This window comes from Cucumis melo, chromosome 6 (genome assembly GCF_025177605.1).
Source record: "Cucumis melo cultivar AY chromosome 6, USDA_Cmelo_AY_1.0, whole genome shotgun sequence".
Classification (NCBI taxonomy): Eukaryota; Viridiplantae; Streptophyta; class Magnoliopsida; order Cucurbitales; family Cucurbitaceae; genus Cucumis; species Cucumis melo.
Window position 1 is genome coordinate 7,478,425 of NC_066862.1, and position 15,774 is coordinate 7,494,198.

Below are 15,774 nucleotides of genomic sequence, written 5' to 3' on the forward strand. Positions count from 1 at the left end.
TCATTCATGACCTGATCGAAAACATATAATTTAATATCTCAAAATAATTAACTTTTATTTATTTATTTATTTATTTACCTTGCCCTGAAAATGTGCATTGTTTCATATTTTTCATGATTACATATATGCAAATCATTCTAAAGATATTAACATGCAAGCATGTTCATTGTATACAAAGCTAAGGTACAAAGTTGATGACAAAGGTACGATAAATTGCTTTCAAACAAATTTGAACTCACCAACCTCTCATTATATTGTTATAATGTGTGTGTGTGTGTGTGTGTAGTACATGATGAGACCAAGTCAATTTTTTCACATCATGCATACACTTATATCATAGGCCCTACTACTACATGAATATTGTGATAATATCATGAATCTAAAATAATAAAAAGTACATTATGATTTTTATCCAAACCCAGCTGACTCAGCCAACCCACTTTAATCTTAGAAAAAAATGTCATACGCTACCTTTAATTTATAATTTTGAAGTCATTGAAGTTGGTCTCCTTTGAAAGTCTTCAAAAACTAAAATGAGATTTTGAGTTAATCTTTGCCGTCCACCTGGACTCCACGTGGGTCCCAAAAAAAAGCGGCGTGTTAGAGCGATGTCATGACGCAGTCAAATGACGGAAATGTTGACCGTTATTCCACTTTGGAGCCACATTTTACTATTTTGTTGGCTAAGGACTTGCTCTTTTTTCTTGCATGTGATTATAATTGTTCATTTTCATATATATATATATATATAATATCTATATCTATATATATATGTGTGTGTGTGTATTTTTTAATTTCAATCATTTCTTTTCTGTTTTATTTTTATTTGCCCCCATTTCACAAATGATTTCTGTTGCTTTCATTGCTTTTTTTATTTTTATTGAAAGTGTCACATGTTTTTGTTATGTCTTCATATATTTATATGTTATAGAAGAAAATAATACAAAGTATCTGTAAGATTACTTAATTAATTACAACTTTGATACCCTCATCATTTCTTTTTTCCTATAACAACATAGAGTGGAATATTGTACCTTTTTCATTTTGACGACACTCAAATATGTATTAGCGACGGTTTAATAGAAAAATTCATTCATTTTTAGGAAAAAAATATATTAATTTTGAGTCCTACTTTTTATTTAGTCCTCCGAGTTTCTATATGTTATACATTAATTTAGTTATTTAATTTCGATTTTGGCATCTAAGTATCAAATTATTATGATTATACTTTAAGATTTGAGTTTTTTCTTTTTTCAGATTTCAATATTTTACATTTTAATCTCATTTTTGTGTCGAATAATCACGAAAATTTGACATTGATTTTCATTAATTAATTTAAAGTAATTACGAAGTAAAATTTTAAAGGAAAATTTTCATAAATATGACAAATCGCTGCTATATTTATGGTCCATGTAACAAAGTTCATGGAGTTAGTCATTTTTTAAATATTTCAAGTTTGTCATCCTCTCTTTCTTTTTCTTACTGCAATTTTTTTCTATCGTCTTTCTTCTTTTCATTTTTTTCACTGTGATTTCTTTCCATCGTCTTCTTTCTTTTCCTCTTATTTTTTAAATCTAAATCTAAACGATCGTGTGCGAAAATTGGCCCAATCTAAAGGATCGTGTATAAAGAATATTGAAAAGAATCGTTTAGATAGAAGTAGCCATAAACGATCATGTAAAAAAAATAAACGATTGTGTAGAAAAATCTACATAATCGTGTACAAAAAAATTTAAAAAAAATCGTTTAGCTAAACCTAAACGATCGTGTTTCAAAGAATCTTAAAAAAATAAACGATTGTGTACCAAAAGAATCTTGAAAAATAAGTTTAGCCAAATTTAAACGATCGTGTACCAAATATATTACGCGCGTTATTGATAGTGTGGTTGACAAGACATTTTTTATATTTTTCATTGTGAGTACGTGAGTTTATTCCGCTTTGTTATTTTTTTTTAAAAGATCCCAATTTTAAATCTAATTTAAAAATGATGAAAAATAGTAAAATTTTATTAATTATAATTGTTTTAAATTTATTAGCCTACATTAGCACTAAGAACAAAAAAAAAAAAAGGTATTTAGTAAAAAAGTAACGCAAAATATTAGATCCATGAACTAAATTTAAACAAATTTTAAATATCAAGGGTGAAATTGCAAGGGGCCGTTTGAGGAAAGATCATTGTCTAGAACGATTATATGATAACCACAATTTTCTTTTTATTATTATTGTTGGGTTACTATTTTTCATATCTGTACTCAAAACTTAATTATTTTAAAAGTGTCATCTTTTTACCTGCCCATTTATTCATTTCTTGTTCATATAGATATACTTTTTTAATCCATATAAACCATTTCTTGTTTGATACGTATTAACATAATGCAATACCTTGTTGTCGGTTTCATTAGTGTGAAAATCATTTTTTTTCTTTTATGAAACTATTACAAGTCTTAGAACACCGTGAAGAAAGGAAAAAAAAAACTTTGTAAGTTAAAAACATCTAAGACACTACAAGAAAATGGAGCATTCCCGACGCCGAAAATCACGTCGGCATAAAGAACGTCGGGAATAAGGGCTTTCCCGACTCCCTCAACAACGCGTCAGGAGCTGCGTCGGGAAAACCATCTTTCCCGACGCACCACGAAGGCGTCGGCAAGAATACGTCGGGAAAAACCCCTTTTCCCGACGCCGTGAACAGTGCGTCGGGAGAGGCGTCGGGAATAGGGGTTTTTCCCGACGCCGCGTGAAACGTCGGGAAAAGGGGTTTAATGAGCGTCGGGAATTCCCCTTTTCCCGACGCATTTTGAGGGATTTCCCGACGCCACGTCACTGCGTCGGGAAATCCTCTTTAAATTCGTTTCAGTTCTGTATTCACAGAACCGAAACCGAGAGGAGGAGAAAAAGAAAGGAGAAGAAGAAGAAGTCGCCGCCGTGCATAATCCTTTTGTTCCGCCGCCGTCCGTCGCCGACCGCCCTCGCCGTTGTTCCTCGTCGCCGTCTGCCACTTTAGGTAAGTGAAATATGTAAATTTATTTAGTTTAAGTTTATGTTTTAGGGGTTTTTTTTTGATAAAAATTAGTTTAGGGTTTTTTTTTATGAAAATTAGCTTAGGTGTGTGCTAGATCATGCTGACCAAAAAATACTATGATCGGATTAACTCTGTTTTACATTGTTCAAATAAAAAATGTGAGTAGGGTCTGCAGTTTCTCTTCTTTATTCTGTTGCAATTGCTATAAAATTGGCTTGATTTTCTATTTCGTTGTTGATGATTTTATTGTTTGCATGGATGTTGTTTCTGGTTGAGATTTATGTGGTTAATGTTGCAGAAATAGGAAAGGAAGATGAAGTATCGGGAAATATTGGTTCTGGTTCTATGTTTGCTTGGGTTTGTTCTTGGAGCGGTGAGCAATTTCTTCTTTCTTTCTTTTCTTTTCATTGTCGATTATAGTTTCTGCAAGTTTTACTTCTTTTGGATTAAGTTTGTTGCAAAATTTAAGGTTCCTGTTATTTCCTTGCATTATTTTAAATATTTGCCTTGATTTTTGGCTATGATTCAGTATGGATTGTTGGAAAGGCAGTGAATAATTTCTTAAAGAAAATGGGAATATCATTACATTTTCACCCATAGGTAAAGTGTTTGGCTCTAATGAAAGTGGAATACAATTGGGTAAAGTTAAAAGTGTTTGATAGAGGGTGAGATTTACTTATGCAAACTGATTTTAATGGTTTAAGTAGGAGAATTCAGTTTGGTGAAAGAAAATGTTTGAATGGTGTTGTAGGTGTTTGATACAGTAGTCGGGGAAATTGCAATTATTACGAACTGAACCAAGTTCCACAACAGGGCTGATCATAGTTCCGCCAGTTGAAGATTCAAAATCCACGTGTTGGGTGTTCTTGATATTGCTTGTAGAATGATTGAAGTCATATCAAACTCAAAACTAAACAATTGTGTAGAAAGTCAGACGATCGTTGAAGGTTTGAGAAGGCGTTTAAGATTTCTTATTTAAGTTTTGTATTAGGATCTTGTTTCATGTACCGTTGTAGAATATATAAACATAATATAAGATTCCATTTTGTGTATACAAATGTAAAAGACAAATATTATAGTTTCTAAAATAATATTAATTTTATTGATTTATTGGGGTAAAAAAATATTTATCTACATGGACTCAATGTCGGTTTATAAAAAATGGACAATAATGAAACATTTTAATAAAAATAAAATTAAAAAAATGGGCCCAGAACAAGGCAAAGATGTCGTTTTTAAACTGACATTAAAGAGATCTTTAATGTCGGTTTAGAAACAACATTAAAAGCATCTTTAGTGTCGATATAAAAATATTTCCCGACGTAATGAACGTCGGGAAAAAAACGTCGGAAAATAGGTTTTCCCGACGCCGGGAGATGCGTCGGCATAGACGGCGTTGGGAATAAGGTTTTCCCGACGCCGTCGATGCCGACGCATCTCCCGGCGTCGGGAAAGCCTCTCGCGACGCATTTCTCCCGACGTTCTTCCCGACGCCGTTTTGTACGTCGGGATATCCTTTCCCAACGTACTTTGCATTTTCGCCGACGTATTTGTGCGTCGGGAGTACCCACGTCTCTTGTAGTGAGAATTCATGCTTTTGTTTATAAAGTTAAAGATGTGTTTGGTTTAACTTTGTAAGTGCTTTTAATTTTAAAAGTAAATCATTATTTTGAAGTTAAACTATTGAAAAACTGGTTAAACATATATTTTTATCTAATTAAGATTTTAAATAAAAACGACTTCTTTAAAAATCATATTCTTCTCTTTAGTAATCTAAACAAATCCTAAATTGATCTATAATTTTTATTTTAATATAATTTTGATCCGAGAAAATTGACTTATATGATATTTATAATTTTCTTTCCTTTACCTAAAACAGGTAAGGTTGTTTTGTTTTTCTTTAAGAAAAAACTTTAGTATTAATAAATAAAGTAAGTTCTCTAGCGTCCAAAAACATTTTATTACTAAATGTTTTTTGCAACGAAAACATATATTTAGTGATAAAGATATTGTGTCGCTAAAAGCTTGATTTCTTATAGTCTGTATTTCTTTTAAACTTTAACCTAAAAATATAATAATCGTTAAAAATGTGAAAAGTAATCTCCATTGCACCATTTATTTTGTAATCGAACTGCACTCAATTAGAAATGATCAAATGCCAATTATTTGGTTTTATTTTTCTCTAAATTAAATTTATTAAGCAATAATAATTAACAAAATGAATTCACAACCAATACCTACAAAAGAAAAAGCATTCCCTTCTATAAATACAAAAAGAAAATTAAAATCAATTCTTCAAAGAAATAGTTGTTGCCACATGGTAGTTTCTTATTGGATGCAGTATTAGGTAAAAATAATAATAGCACGAACAAAAATTGTTGTAAAATATTACAATTTATAGTCATTTTTTGTTCACATAAAAAGAAAAGAAAAACTTATAATTAACTTCAAAGTTAAAAATATGTTTGGTTTAATTTTGTAAGTGTGCTTTTAATTTTAAAAATAAATTACCGTTTAAAGCAACTTTGACATTTTTTTCAAAAGGGGTAGTTTAAACATATCTTTATCTAATGATTTTAAATGAAAACAACTTGTTTGAAAATCATATTTTTCTTTTTCTGTAATCAAACAAAACCGTAGGTGATTTGATTTTAATACAATCCATCCCAAGAAAATTGACTTAAATAAGTTTTGTAATTTTCTACCTGAAATTGTTAAGGTTATTTTGTCTTGATGCCGATAAAAAAGAAAAAGAAATTTTGATATTAAAAGAAATAAGTTCCACGAAAAACGGATTTAACGACGAAAACACGTTGTTAGAAATCAGATTTCTTACGGTACCTATTTCTTTAAACATAATCATTGCATCCATCTATTTTACGATAGTCTAATATGATCCAAAACCAATTATTCTTCTTTCAAAAATAAATTTATTAAATAAAAATGAATTTGACACCTATATATCTATATATATAAACCTCTCTATAAATATGATTGTGACATAAATAGTAGTTTATTATAAATAAATTATAATATTTCATTATATTTGGAAGTTTTATTATTAGTTTTTTTTTTCTTTCCACCTTGATAAATCCTTGGTGCGGATTTGATTTTAAAAATTAAGTTTTTGTGGGCTACAGAATAAGTCTATTTAAAACAATATATACAAAGAAACAGCATCTAAGAAAAAAGAAAGAAAGAAAGAAAAAGTTGGGGGGTGTGGGGGCAGTAGGGCCAAGGATGTTTTTTTGTGTTTAAGTTAATTGAACAAAAGGAAGAAGGAAGGGTAAAAGAAATAAAATAAAAAATAAAAACATAAAAAGGGGAATGGAAATGAGTATCCAAAATGAAAACAATTTAATTAAAAACATTTTAAACACATTTTCATTTTTCACTAAACAAAATTAAAAACATTTGCTCTTCCAACACCGACAATACCACAAACTTCTTTACTACTACTTCCACTTCTACTTCTACTTCTAACCCCATCCCATGCATACTCATATATACACTACCTTTTTTCTTTTCTTTCTTTTTCCCCAACTTATGTGCTTTTTTATTTTTTTTCAATTTCAAACCATATCTTTTTTGTTCTTTTTTTTAATTAGTTTTAAGAACTTAGTTTGATTTTAAAAAAAAAAAAAACAATTAGAAGGTTTTAGATAACAATACATAGAAGAGCAAATTGTTAGGAGTAGTCTTTATAGACATAATTTTTCTTTTAAAATAATAATAATAATAAATAGGTAACTAGCATTTTAAATTAATTATTAGATGAGTTCTATAACTATTATTTTTAAAAAGTAACAACAATATAATATGTGTTATGTTCAAAGTCATAATCCCACAGACAAACTTGCTTTCATTTTCGAAACTATTCAAAACAATTTTTCACTTAATTTCTTATATATATATATATACACCAAATAAATAAATAAAGTGTATGTTCGTATCATTTTAGCAAAAAAATAAAATAAATTTTTTTATAAAATATAATAAAAATTTTAAAAAAATTATAACCCATTTAAGTTATTTTTCTTGTAGTTTGTAAATAGTTTTAACTTTTTTTTCTTATCTATAAAATTTTTGATGTAAATTTATAGTAAATTTAGCTAGTAATGACGTGACCTTCTACTTGAAAGTTTAATATTTTTAAATATCGAAGATTTAATCTTCCATTCCTATATTAAAAAAATTCCTAATTTAAGTGCTAAAACTTGTTTAAATCCTAATTAAGAATCTTACTTTCATCTACATTATCTTTTTTTTTTTTTTCCTTTGTATTTTTTTAATATTAAATGAGAATCTTACTTTCATCTACATTATTTTTGTCTTTATATTTTTCTAATCTTAATTGAGAATCTTACTTTCTTCTAAATTATTTTTTTTCTTTATATATTTTAAATGTAAACCAAATTCGAAAGACGAAGATAGCAAATTCGAAAGACGAAGATAGCAACTTCGAAAGATGGAAATATCAGAAGGAGAGGCTGGAAATTAGAGAGAGAAAATAAGAATTCTTTTTTGAGAGAGAAATATATATATATATAGCTTTATTTTTTATACGGTCAAAAATTGACAAAATATAACTACTTAAAAAATTGATTAATGATTCTTGCCTTTTGGTGTATTTTCTATATGGGATTTCTTTTTTAAAAAAAATACCATTTTTTATGAAAAAATTGTATGTGAGAATTCAACCTCTAACCTCAAGAGACGAAAGTATGTCAATACCATCAAACTAATCGATTTTAATTTAGTAGAAAATGTGATTTTAATTATTAAAAGGAAATAAATAATTAGGTGTATACACTCCAAATTGTCCCAAATGAAATATTGTTACGTAACAATTTAATTTTTTTCTAATATATTTTTTTTAAAAAAATTATTCATGTGGTAAATAAAAGTAGATTATAGTGATCAGATGCACCTAATCATTACTGTTATTGGAATCATTACTGTTACTGGAATGTATTAATTGTCATGTAAAAATATTAGTAAGTTTAGATTTAGTTACATAACCTAACATTAAAGATAATATAAAATCGAGAAATTTCTGAGAGAATTTAATAACGAATAGATCAACACAGAGGCAAACTTGATGCTTAAAATGAAACAAAATATTGCATCATAAAGATGAACAATGGAAGTAGATAGTTGCTATAATGAAGAGAAATAATGACATGTTTCACATTGAAGTCAAATAAAATTTTGTCAAACACATTCACACACTAGAAGAAAATTATATACTAAATTATAAATTTAATTAATATTTATATATAAAAATAATAAAAATATTCAGTAGTGGAAAGTCAAATATTCCCACAATTATTCCCCACTGGGACCCATCAACTCCCTCTTTATCATTTTTTGTTTCTATATAAACCCTAAACCCAACACAACTTTTGAATCATATTGTGTATATCCACCACATTAGCACATACACACACACAAATTTTAAAACACAGAACTCTCTCTCTCCTTCTCTCTCTCGTTTTGTTTTCATTTTTATAAGTAGATTAAAGTACTTTTTTCTTTATTTTAATTACAAAAGATGGAGTTGATTTGTGTGTTGATTATGTTAATCAAGTGGATGATTAGGGTTTCAATTATGGTATTGTTTGGGAAAGTGGTGATTTCATGCTGGATTTTGCCAATTTTGGCTCATAGAAAATTGAAGAGAAATGGATTTGAAGGCCCTTCTCCTAGTTTCCCTCTTGGGAATATTACAGAAATGAAGAAGATAATGAAAGCTGCTGCTGCTGCTACTGCTGTCACTAATGGATCATCATCAAATAATTTGTCCCATGATATTCATTCAACTATTTTCCCTCACTTTGCTCAATGGCAGAATTCTTATGGTAATTAATCAAACAACCCCCCCCCCCCCCCCCCATATTTTTTAAATAGCAATGATCTCTTGTTACTTTTATGATTGATTATTATGCATGAATGATAATATATATTATATAGTTAGTGGATAAAAGATTATATTATTAGTAAAATACCTAAGGGTAAAGTGTATTTCAACTACTATGTTTAAGTATAATTTTACTTATTTTTAAAATATTTTATCAATTTGCTTAAAAATGGGTGCATCAATATTTTTGCTCATTTTTTTATGATATTGTTTTCATTTGTATTATATAAATAAGAGCTAACATAATGTCACTTCAACTTCACTGTGCATGCAAGCACACATAGACATATAGACATGTGCATATTATAATACTATGTTGTTTATCATTTTTAAAAGTTTAAAAAATGGACTATATCTGAGCTGCATCTTTATCCTTATTTAGTTATTTGTGCAGCTTGGACAGTTATTGTCCATTAAAGGGATGCATGAGATTAGGAACTAGCTAATAACCTACCTTATATTTATAATCAATGCCATTAAAATTTTAGGCTCTCAACTTTTTAATATCATGCGTTTAGAATTTTGAATGGTAAATTTCAATATTGTAGCTGATAAATAAAAACTTTTACTTTGTTTTCCTAAAATACTAATAAGAAAATTAATAGAAATGCACCTTAAGAATATAGTTTCGTTTTCGTGTTATTACGACAGGGAAGAAGTTTGTATATTGGTTGGGGACAGAGCCATTTCTGTACATAGCAGATCCACAGCTTGTGAAGAAGATATCCGAAGCTGTATTGGGTAAGAGCTGGGGGAAGCCAGCAGTCTTTAGAAACGACCGAGAACCCATGTTTGGCGATGGCCTTGTCATGACTGAGGGAGACAACTGGATTCGCCATCGCCATATCCTCACTCCTGCCTTCAACCCTACCAATCTGAAGGTAATTTGACTCATATTTCACTCCTAATCTAAGTTATCTATGTAACCAATATTTATACTATTCTTAGTTCAACAATACTTATAGAAGATTCGACTAACTTTTCATCTTAGATTATATTTTATATGAGTTGAGTTATATTTCAGCCAACTGAGGTATTAGATTTGCACAATCCAACATTTTGTCTGATCTCTAAATTCAAACTTGTTTAAAGCTATGGTGAAATGAGTATAAATCTTCCAACAAATTAGGTAATAGAAATATTAGTATTATTAAGAAAAGACAAATTTTATTTGTTTATTAATATATTGATGGTGGAGATATGACAACATACCATCGGGACCAATAATATCTGTATAATGAATGACCGAATAAATTAGAAGATTAGTCGATGGTTTTGTTGACAAGATTGTAATATTTGTCTCTTTTATAGGAATTAAAAAATATTATATTAAATAACGATTTTTTTAATTTATTTTTTAATACCCATTTCTCTCACCTTCAAGTTAATTTAACCTTTTTCTTTTTTTAGTTTCATAAGGCCACATTTTTTCAGTTTTTAGTATCGTTTATTTTTATTTTTAATTTTCAACATTTTATATTTTTATTATCAATTTTACTATTAAGTTAAAAGTACATTTTATATTGGATTTTTTTAAAAATTATAAAAAATTGACAAAATACTTACATTTTATAAAATAAAATCATTAAAATATAAAATTTATTACACCGATTTTTCTATGAAATGTAATGGTTCTATTTTTTATAATTTTCCTTTTATTACTTTTATTTTTAGTGTTAACTTGGAATTGATTAATTTCAAATAATTGTATTTATCAAATAAAAATAAAACTCAAAATTTATAAATAAAAATATGACATTTTTGAACCTAAGAAATCATCCAATAAAAACTAAACACAAAAATCATGAGCTTTTTAATAATTTAAAATCTAATAGAAAAAATAGATAATTTAAGAATTCTCATCTGTAAACATACATTATCATCTTCTTTTATGTTAATAAAATTTCCATGAATGAATATATAGAATCTTATATATCAATAAAAAGAATCTTATAAACAATATAGGATAGGAAATTGAACTTTTAATTTAAAAATAAAAAATTATAATTTTCTACCCTGTCTCTTATTTAATATAGCAAAATTTTATTTCTATTATTGATATAATCTAAAATTTTATTTTTATCATTTTTGTTATCATATATATTTAAATGCAAAAGAAAATGTGAATTAATTAATTCAGGCAATGACAAAATTCATGGTGGAGTCGACGACAAAAATGCTAGAAGAATGGAGAAGCCTAGTAAAATCAGGGCAGTCAGAAATAGAGGTGGAAAGACAAATAACCGCCACCGCGGGCGAAATAATAGCAAAAGCAAGCTTTGGAATATCCAACTGCGGCGGCGGTGGAGAAGCATTGAACAACCTGAGAGCATTACAGTTAACTCTTTTCAAGAACAGTAGCTACGTGGGGGTCCCATTCAGCAGCCTATTTCTTTACCCAGCCCGAACCCTAGCCGCCAAGCGACTGGGAGCTCAAATCGACCGCCTGTTTTTGTCCATCATATCTAATAGGAAAATGTCGGGTTCGGGATCGGGATATTCGGATTTGCTGAGCCGGTTGATTGGGAGTGAGTATACGGGCGGGGAGGCGCTGAGTCCGAGAGAAGTGGTGGATGAGTGTAAGACTTTTTTCTTTGGGGGACATGAGACCACGGCGCTGGCTATTAGTTGGACGTTGCTGTTGTTGGCGACGTCTCCCGATTGGCAAAGGATTTTGCGAGAGGAGATTAAAGAAGTGGTTGGTGATAAAGATATTGATTTCTCCATGCTTTCTTCCCTCAAAAAGGTTCCCTTTTCTTCTTTTTCAAACTTAAACCAACTAACCTTGGACAAATGCTTGCATTTTACATTATTTACTTCATATTCTCCTATTTTCTTTTCTCTTTGAACCATTCTCCAAAATATACCATTTTTAATTAAAATATTTACATATTTCATAATAAAATCTAAACTTTTACTAATTATAGTTTTCTCTCTTTTTTCTTCATTTTCTTGTTTTTTAAAAATTAAGTTTTTTTTTTATTTATTTTCTTAGGCTGAATTTAGAATTCTTAGTCAAATTAAAAAAAAAATTAAATTTTTTAAAAGCTCCTTTTTTTTTTTTTTTTTGTTAGTTTTCAAATTTTAACTTGTTTTTTTAAAATTAGGGATAAGAAATAGATATTAAAATCAACATAAATAAATTACGGGAGAAGAAACTATTTAATAAGCTTAATTTTCACCAAAAATAAAAAATAAAATGGTTATTAAAACAGGATCTTAGTTCTTTAGTTTTTAATTTACTTTTTTAGTAAAAAATATTGATTTTATATGTTATTTGAATTTTTTTTAAAAGAGGTTAATTAACTACAAACCTTTTAGTTTTCAATAACACTCTCTAACTTTTCAATTAGATATAGTGTCCAGCTATCAAAAATTGAAAGTAAGTTTGAAGTTAACTATATATGTCACTTTTTAGAACTTTTGAACATATTTATTACATAATATGTTTGAGATAATGTATTAGAAATGCAGTTCTTAAAATTTATGGGCCCAACATAAAAATTCATACATTATTAAATATGATTAATACTGTGTGGATGCAGATGGGATGGGTATGGAATGAGGTACTTAGACTATACCCCTCAGCTCCAAACATACAAAGACAAGCAAAAGGAGACATTGATTTAGGGGACATAAAGATCCCAAAGGGGACCAACATATGGATAGACGTTGTTGCAATGCATCACGACCCGACCCTATGGGGCGACGACGTTAACGACTTCAATCCTAGCAGGTTCCAACACGACACCATTCATGGCGGATGCAACCACAAAATGGGATATTTGCCTTTCGGCTTTGGAGGGAGAATGTGCATTGGTAGAAACTTATCTTCTATGGAGTATAAGATCGTCCTAACCCTAATTCTTTCTACCTTTTCACTCTCACTTTCCCCCTCTTACTCCCATTCTCCTGCTACTTTACTCTCTTTGAGGCCCGCCCATGGCATTCCCCTCATTCTAACCCCTCTTCAACCTTAAACCTTCTTCACGTTTCCTGCTTCTATTCTTAATTAGCTCAACATATAGTAGTAATATTTGAAGGTGCATGTGAGGTCGATCGAAGGGTATGTTCTTAACTAGTGGAGCTTTATGCGCCCATAATACTTCTTCTTTTCCTTTAGACTACAGTATATGATTCAAAGATATATATATGTACTAAAATAAAATGTCTTTATCTTAATTATGATCAATATCGGTCATTTAACATTAGGTTCTGTGATCTTATTGGGAATATATGTGACTATACATATTACATATTTGTTGTAATATATTTATTTTGTGAAGTTTATATATATACATCGGTTATTTGTCTTCTCTTCGTCAGTATTATATATCTCTTTCAAACATGTTATCTTGAAAGCACTCGCTTGTAAAAAATAAAAAATAAATGAATAATAAGACTAATCATTTTAAGAATATATATATATATATATATATATATATATATATATATATATATATATATATATTGTAATAATATGCAATTTTTTTAGTATAATAAGAAGAAGAGATTTCCAACCACACCTCGGAGTTATGATTACCTGTTCAGCATAATATACAAACTTTTATTGAAACATATCAACATTTTTATTTAAAGAAAATTTTTAATGAAAAATTTGCATCAGTAATAATTTCTAAAATAAAAACAAAAACAAAACACTAAAGACAATATTAATAATTAAATTAGTTCCTTTTGATGGGCTTTTATTATTTCCCTTTGTAGTAAAGCCCAGCCCATTCATTTAGGGCTAATTAATTTCTATGCAATTGAAGAAAAGAAAGGGTGTGCGTGACGGCAATTGGCGTGAGAGAAAATAGAAAAAGAATATTCTGCAGTTTCGATCTTCAGCTATTTGGGGATCGATCTATGGTCCGATTGAGTTGAAATTTTGATAGTATATTCTTGGCACGAGGGTCTTCATTTTGAACGGTGGAGATTTTGTTTGAAGCTATCTACAGTCAGATTCTAGTAGATAATTGGCTACCACATATTGTGAGATATTTCTAATTTTTCTCACTGTTATTGTTATTTGTTGTCGGGATTATTATTCTTGAGATATTTGCCTCTAGTTGTGACTAGGGAGAACTTTATTGTACCCATTAAAGATTATAGTGGAGATTTTTACTTCGGTTCGAGGTTTTTTACTCCTCACATTGAGGGGGTTTTTCCACGTTAAATTCGTTGTGTCCATACTTTAATTATTATTGCTATTATTGTTGATTAGTATTCTATCAGGTTCACACAAGAGAGGGATAATTCATCCAAGCTAAAGGTGTTTATCCCAACACCTTTTGGATATTATTGTTTAGATAAATTAGAAACAGACCACTTTGCAAGTTGTAAGTGTAGGGAATGGGGATATAAACGACAAAAAGTAGGGGGAGAAACTAAGAAGTCTACATTATCGTTTTTTTATATTATATTATTTTTATATGTTTAGATTTCTTTTCCTTTATTTTGGGGTTATTTTAAGAAATATGGTTTTTTTTTAAATTATTGACAAAAATAGGGTGAGGTGAAAAGAAATTGCAAAAATAGGGTGATGGGGCAAAATATTGTCAAAAATAGAGTGATTCTGGAAATGTGGAAGGAAGTCGTGTATGAGGTACACGATTTACTATGAAATCGTGTACCTCATACACGACTTGCATGGAAGTCGTGTACGGGGTACACGACTTCCACATCAGCTTGGACTTGTTGACCGTCCAAGTCCCGTCCAACGTGGAAAGAAGTCGTGTACCGGGTACAACGACTTCTTTGTTTTAATTTAATATTATGTTGTTATTTTTATTATTATTATTATTAGTATTATTATTATTATTATGTTTAGTGTTGTTATTATTATTATTATCATTATTAGTATATATTATTATTATTATTATTGTAATTATTATTATTATTATTATTATTATTAGTATTAGTATTATTATGTTATTATTATTTTTATCAATATTATTATTATTATTATTATTAGAATTAGAATTAGAATAAGAATTATTATTGGATGACAACTCAAATTATGTTTAGCAAATACTTGTGTTAGTTTCTTTGAAGATTTTAATATAATTTCGGTGTAAACGATATGTTCTAAATTTCAATTGAATCGAGATAAATTGTTTGTGTACTAAATGTGTAAGTTTTCAAGAGTATATAGTCAAATTTCTTAGTAAAAAACTACCATACTTTTAAAAAGGTTAGACATTTAAAAAATTAATTAACAATGTCTTATACATTTTTAATTGAAATTAACAAGAATTCAAAATTAATTTACAAACTTTTAATTATCCTCATCACCCTCTACGACATCATCGCCTTGCCGTCGTCGTCTACGTCGCATGCGTCTACGATCTGTGTCAGCAACAGTAAGTCGTCGAGTCTGTTGAATAATGTGATCTACGCGCTCTGTGGTTCTGTCACATATTTGCCCTAAAGCTTCTATATCGTGTTCCACGGAGAAAGTTTGTACTTCGTCAACAAAATCATACTGAAAGATTGCAAGTAATACAAACCAAATTATTGTTTTATTTTGATTAAATGTATAAAACAAAGCATATTAAATCCTTACCATGCAATGATAGAAGCGCCCTCTTGGGTGATAAAGCGTCTGGTAATCGACCTATACCAAACAAAATAGTTCTCTGATACCGTCGGTTCGCTTGTAGTGGGTGCTTCAACCTGAAAATCATATCGCGAATTCCACACTCCGATATGTTCCGCATGAATCCGACGCCAATCTTCATCATGTTTACCCCTTAAATCTATTTGATGCAACCTCTGATCTGTGTAGCTAATCGCTGGTGGCGTTTGCAACATATTAAACTGTCGCAA

General features: G+C 29.2%; 1 protein-coding gene and 1 long non-coding RNA gene across 2 annotated transcripts; both read left to right on the top strand.

The window, feature by feature from the left end:
• Positions 1-2,867: 2,867 nt before the first annotated feature.
• On the top strand, positions 2,868-4,129 carry LOC127150025 (uncharacterized). Its single transcript, XR_007821952.1, has 3 exons — positions 2,868-3,005; positions 3,322-3,396; positions 3,775-4,129. It is a non-coding gene; the product is annotated as an uncharacterized LOC127150025 (long non-coding RNA).
• Positions 4,130-8,542: 4,413 nt separating this feature from the next.
• LOC103484084 (cytokinin hydroxylase) lies at positions 8,543-13,237 on the top strand. The gene is made up of 4 exons (XM_008441014.2): positions 8,543-8,884; positions 9,595-9,824; positions 11,084-11,689; positions 12,489-13,237. The coding sequence occupies exons 1-4, from the start codon at positions 8,578-8,580 to the stop codon at positions 12,921-12,923; spliced, it is 1,578 nt and encodes a 525-aa protein (XP_008439236.2). The 5' UTR covers positions 8,543-8,577; the 3' UTR covers positions 12,924-13,237.
• Positions 13,238-15,774: the final 2,537 nt, after the last annotated feature.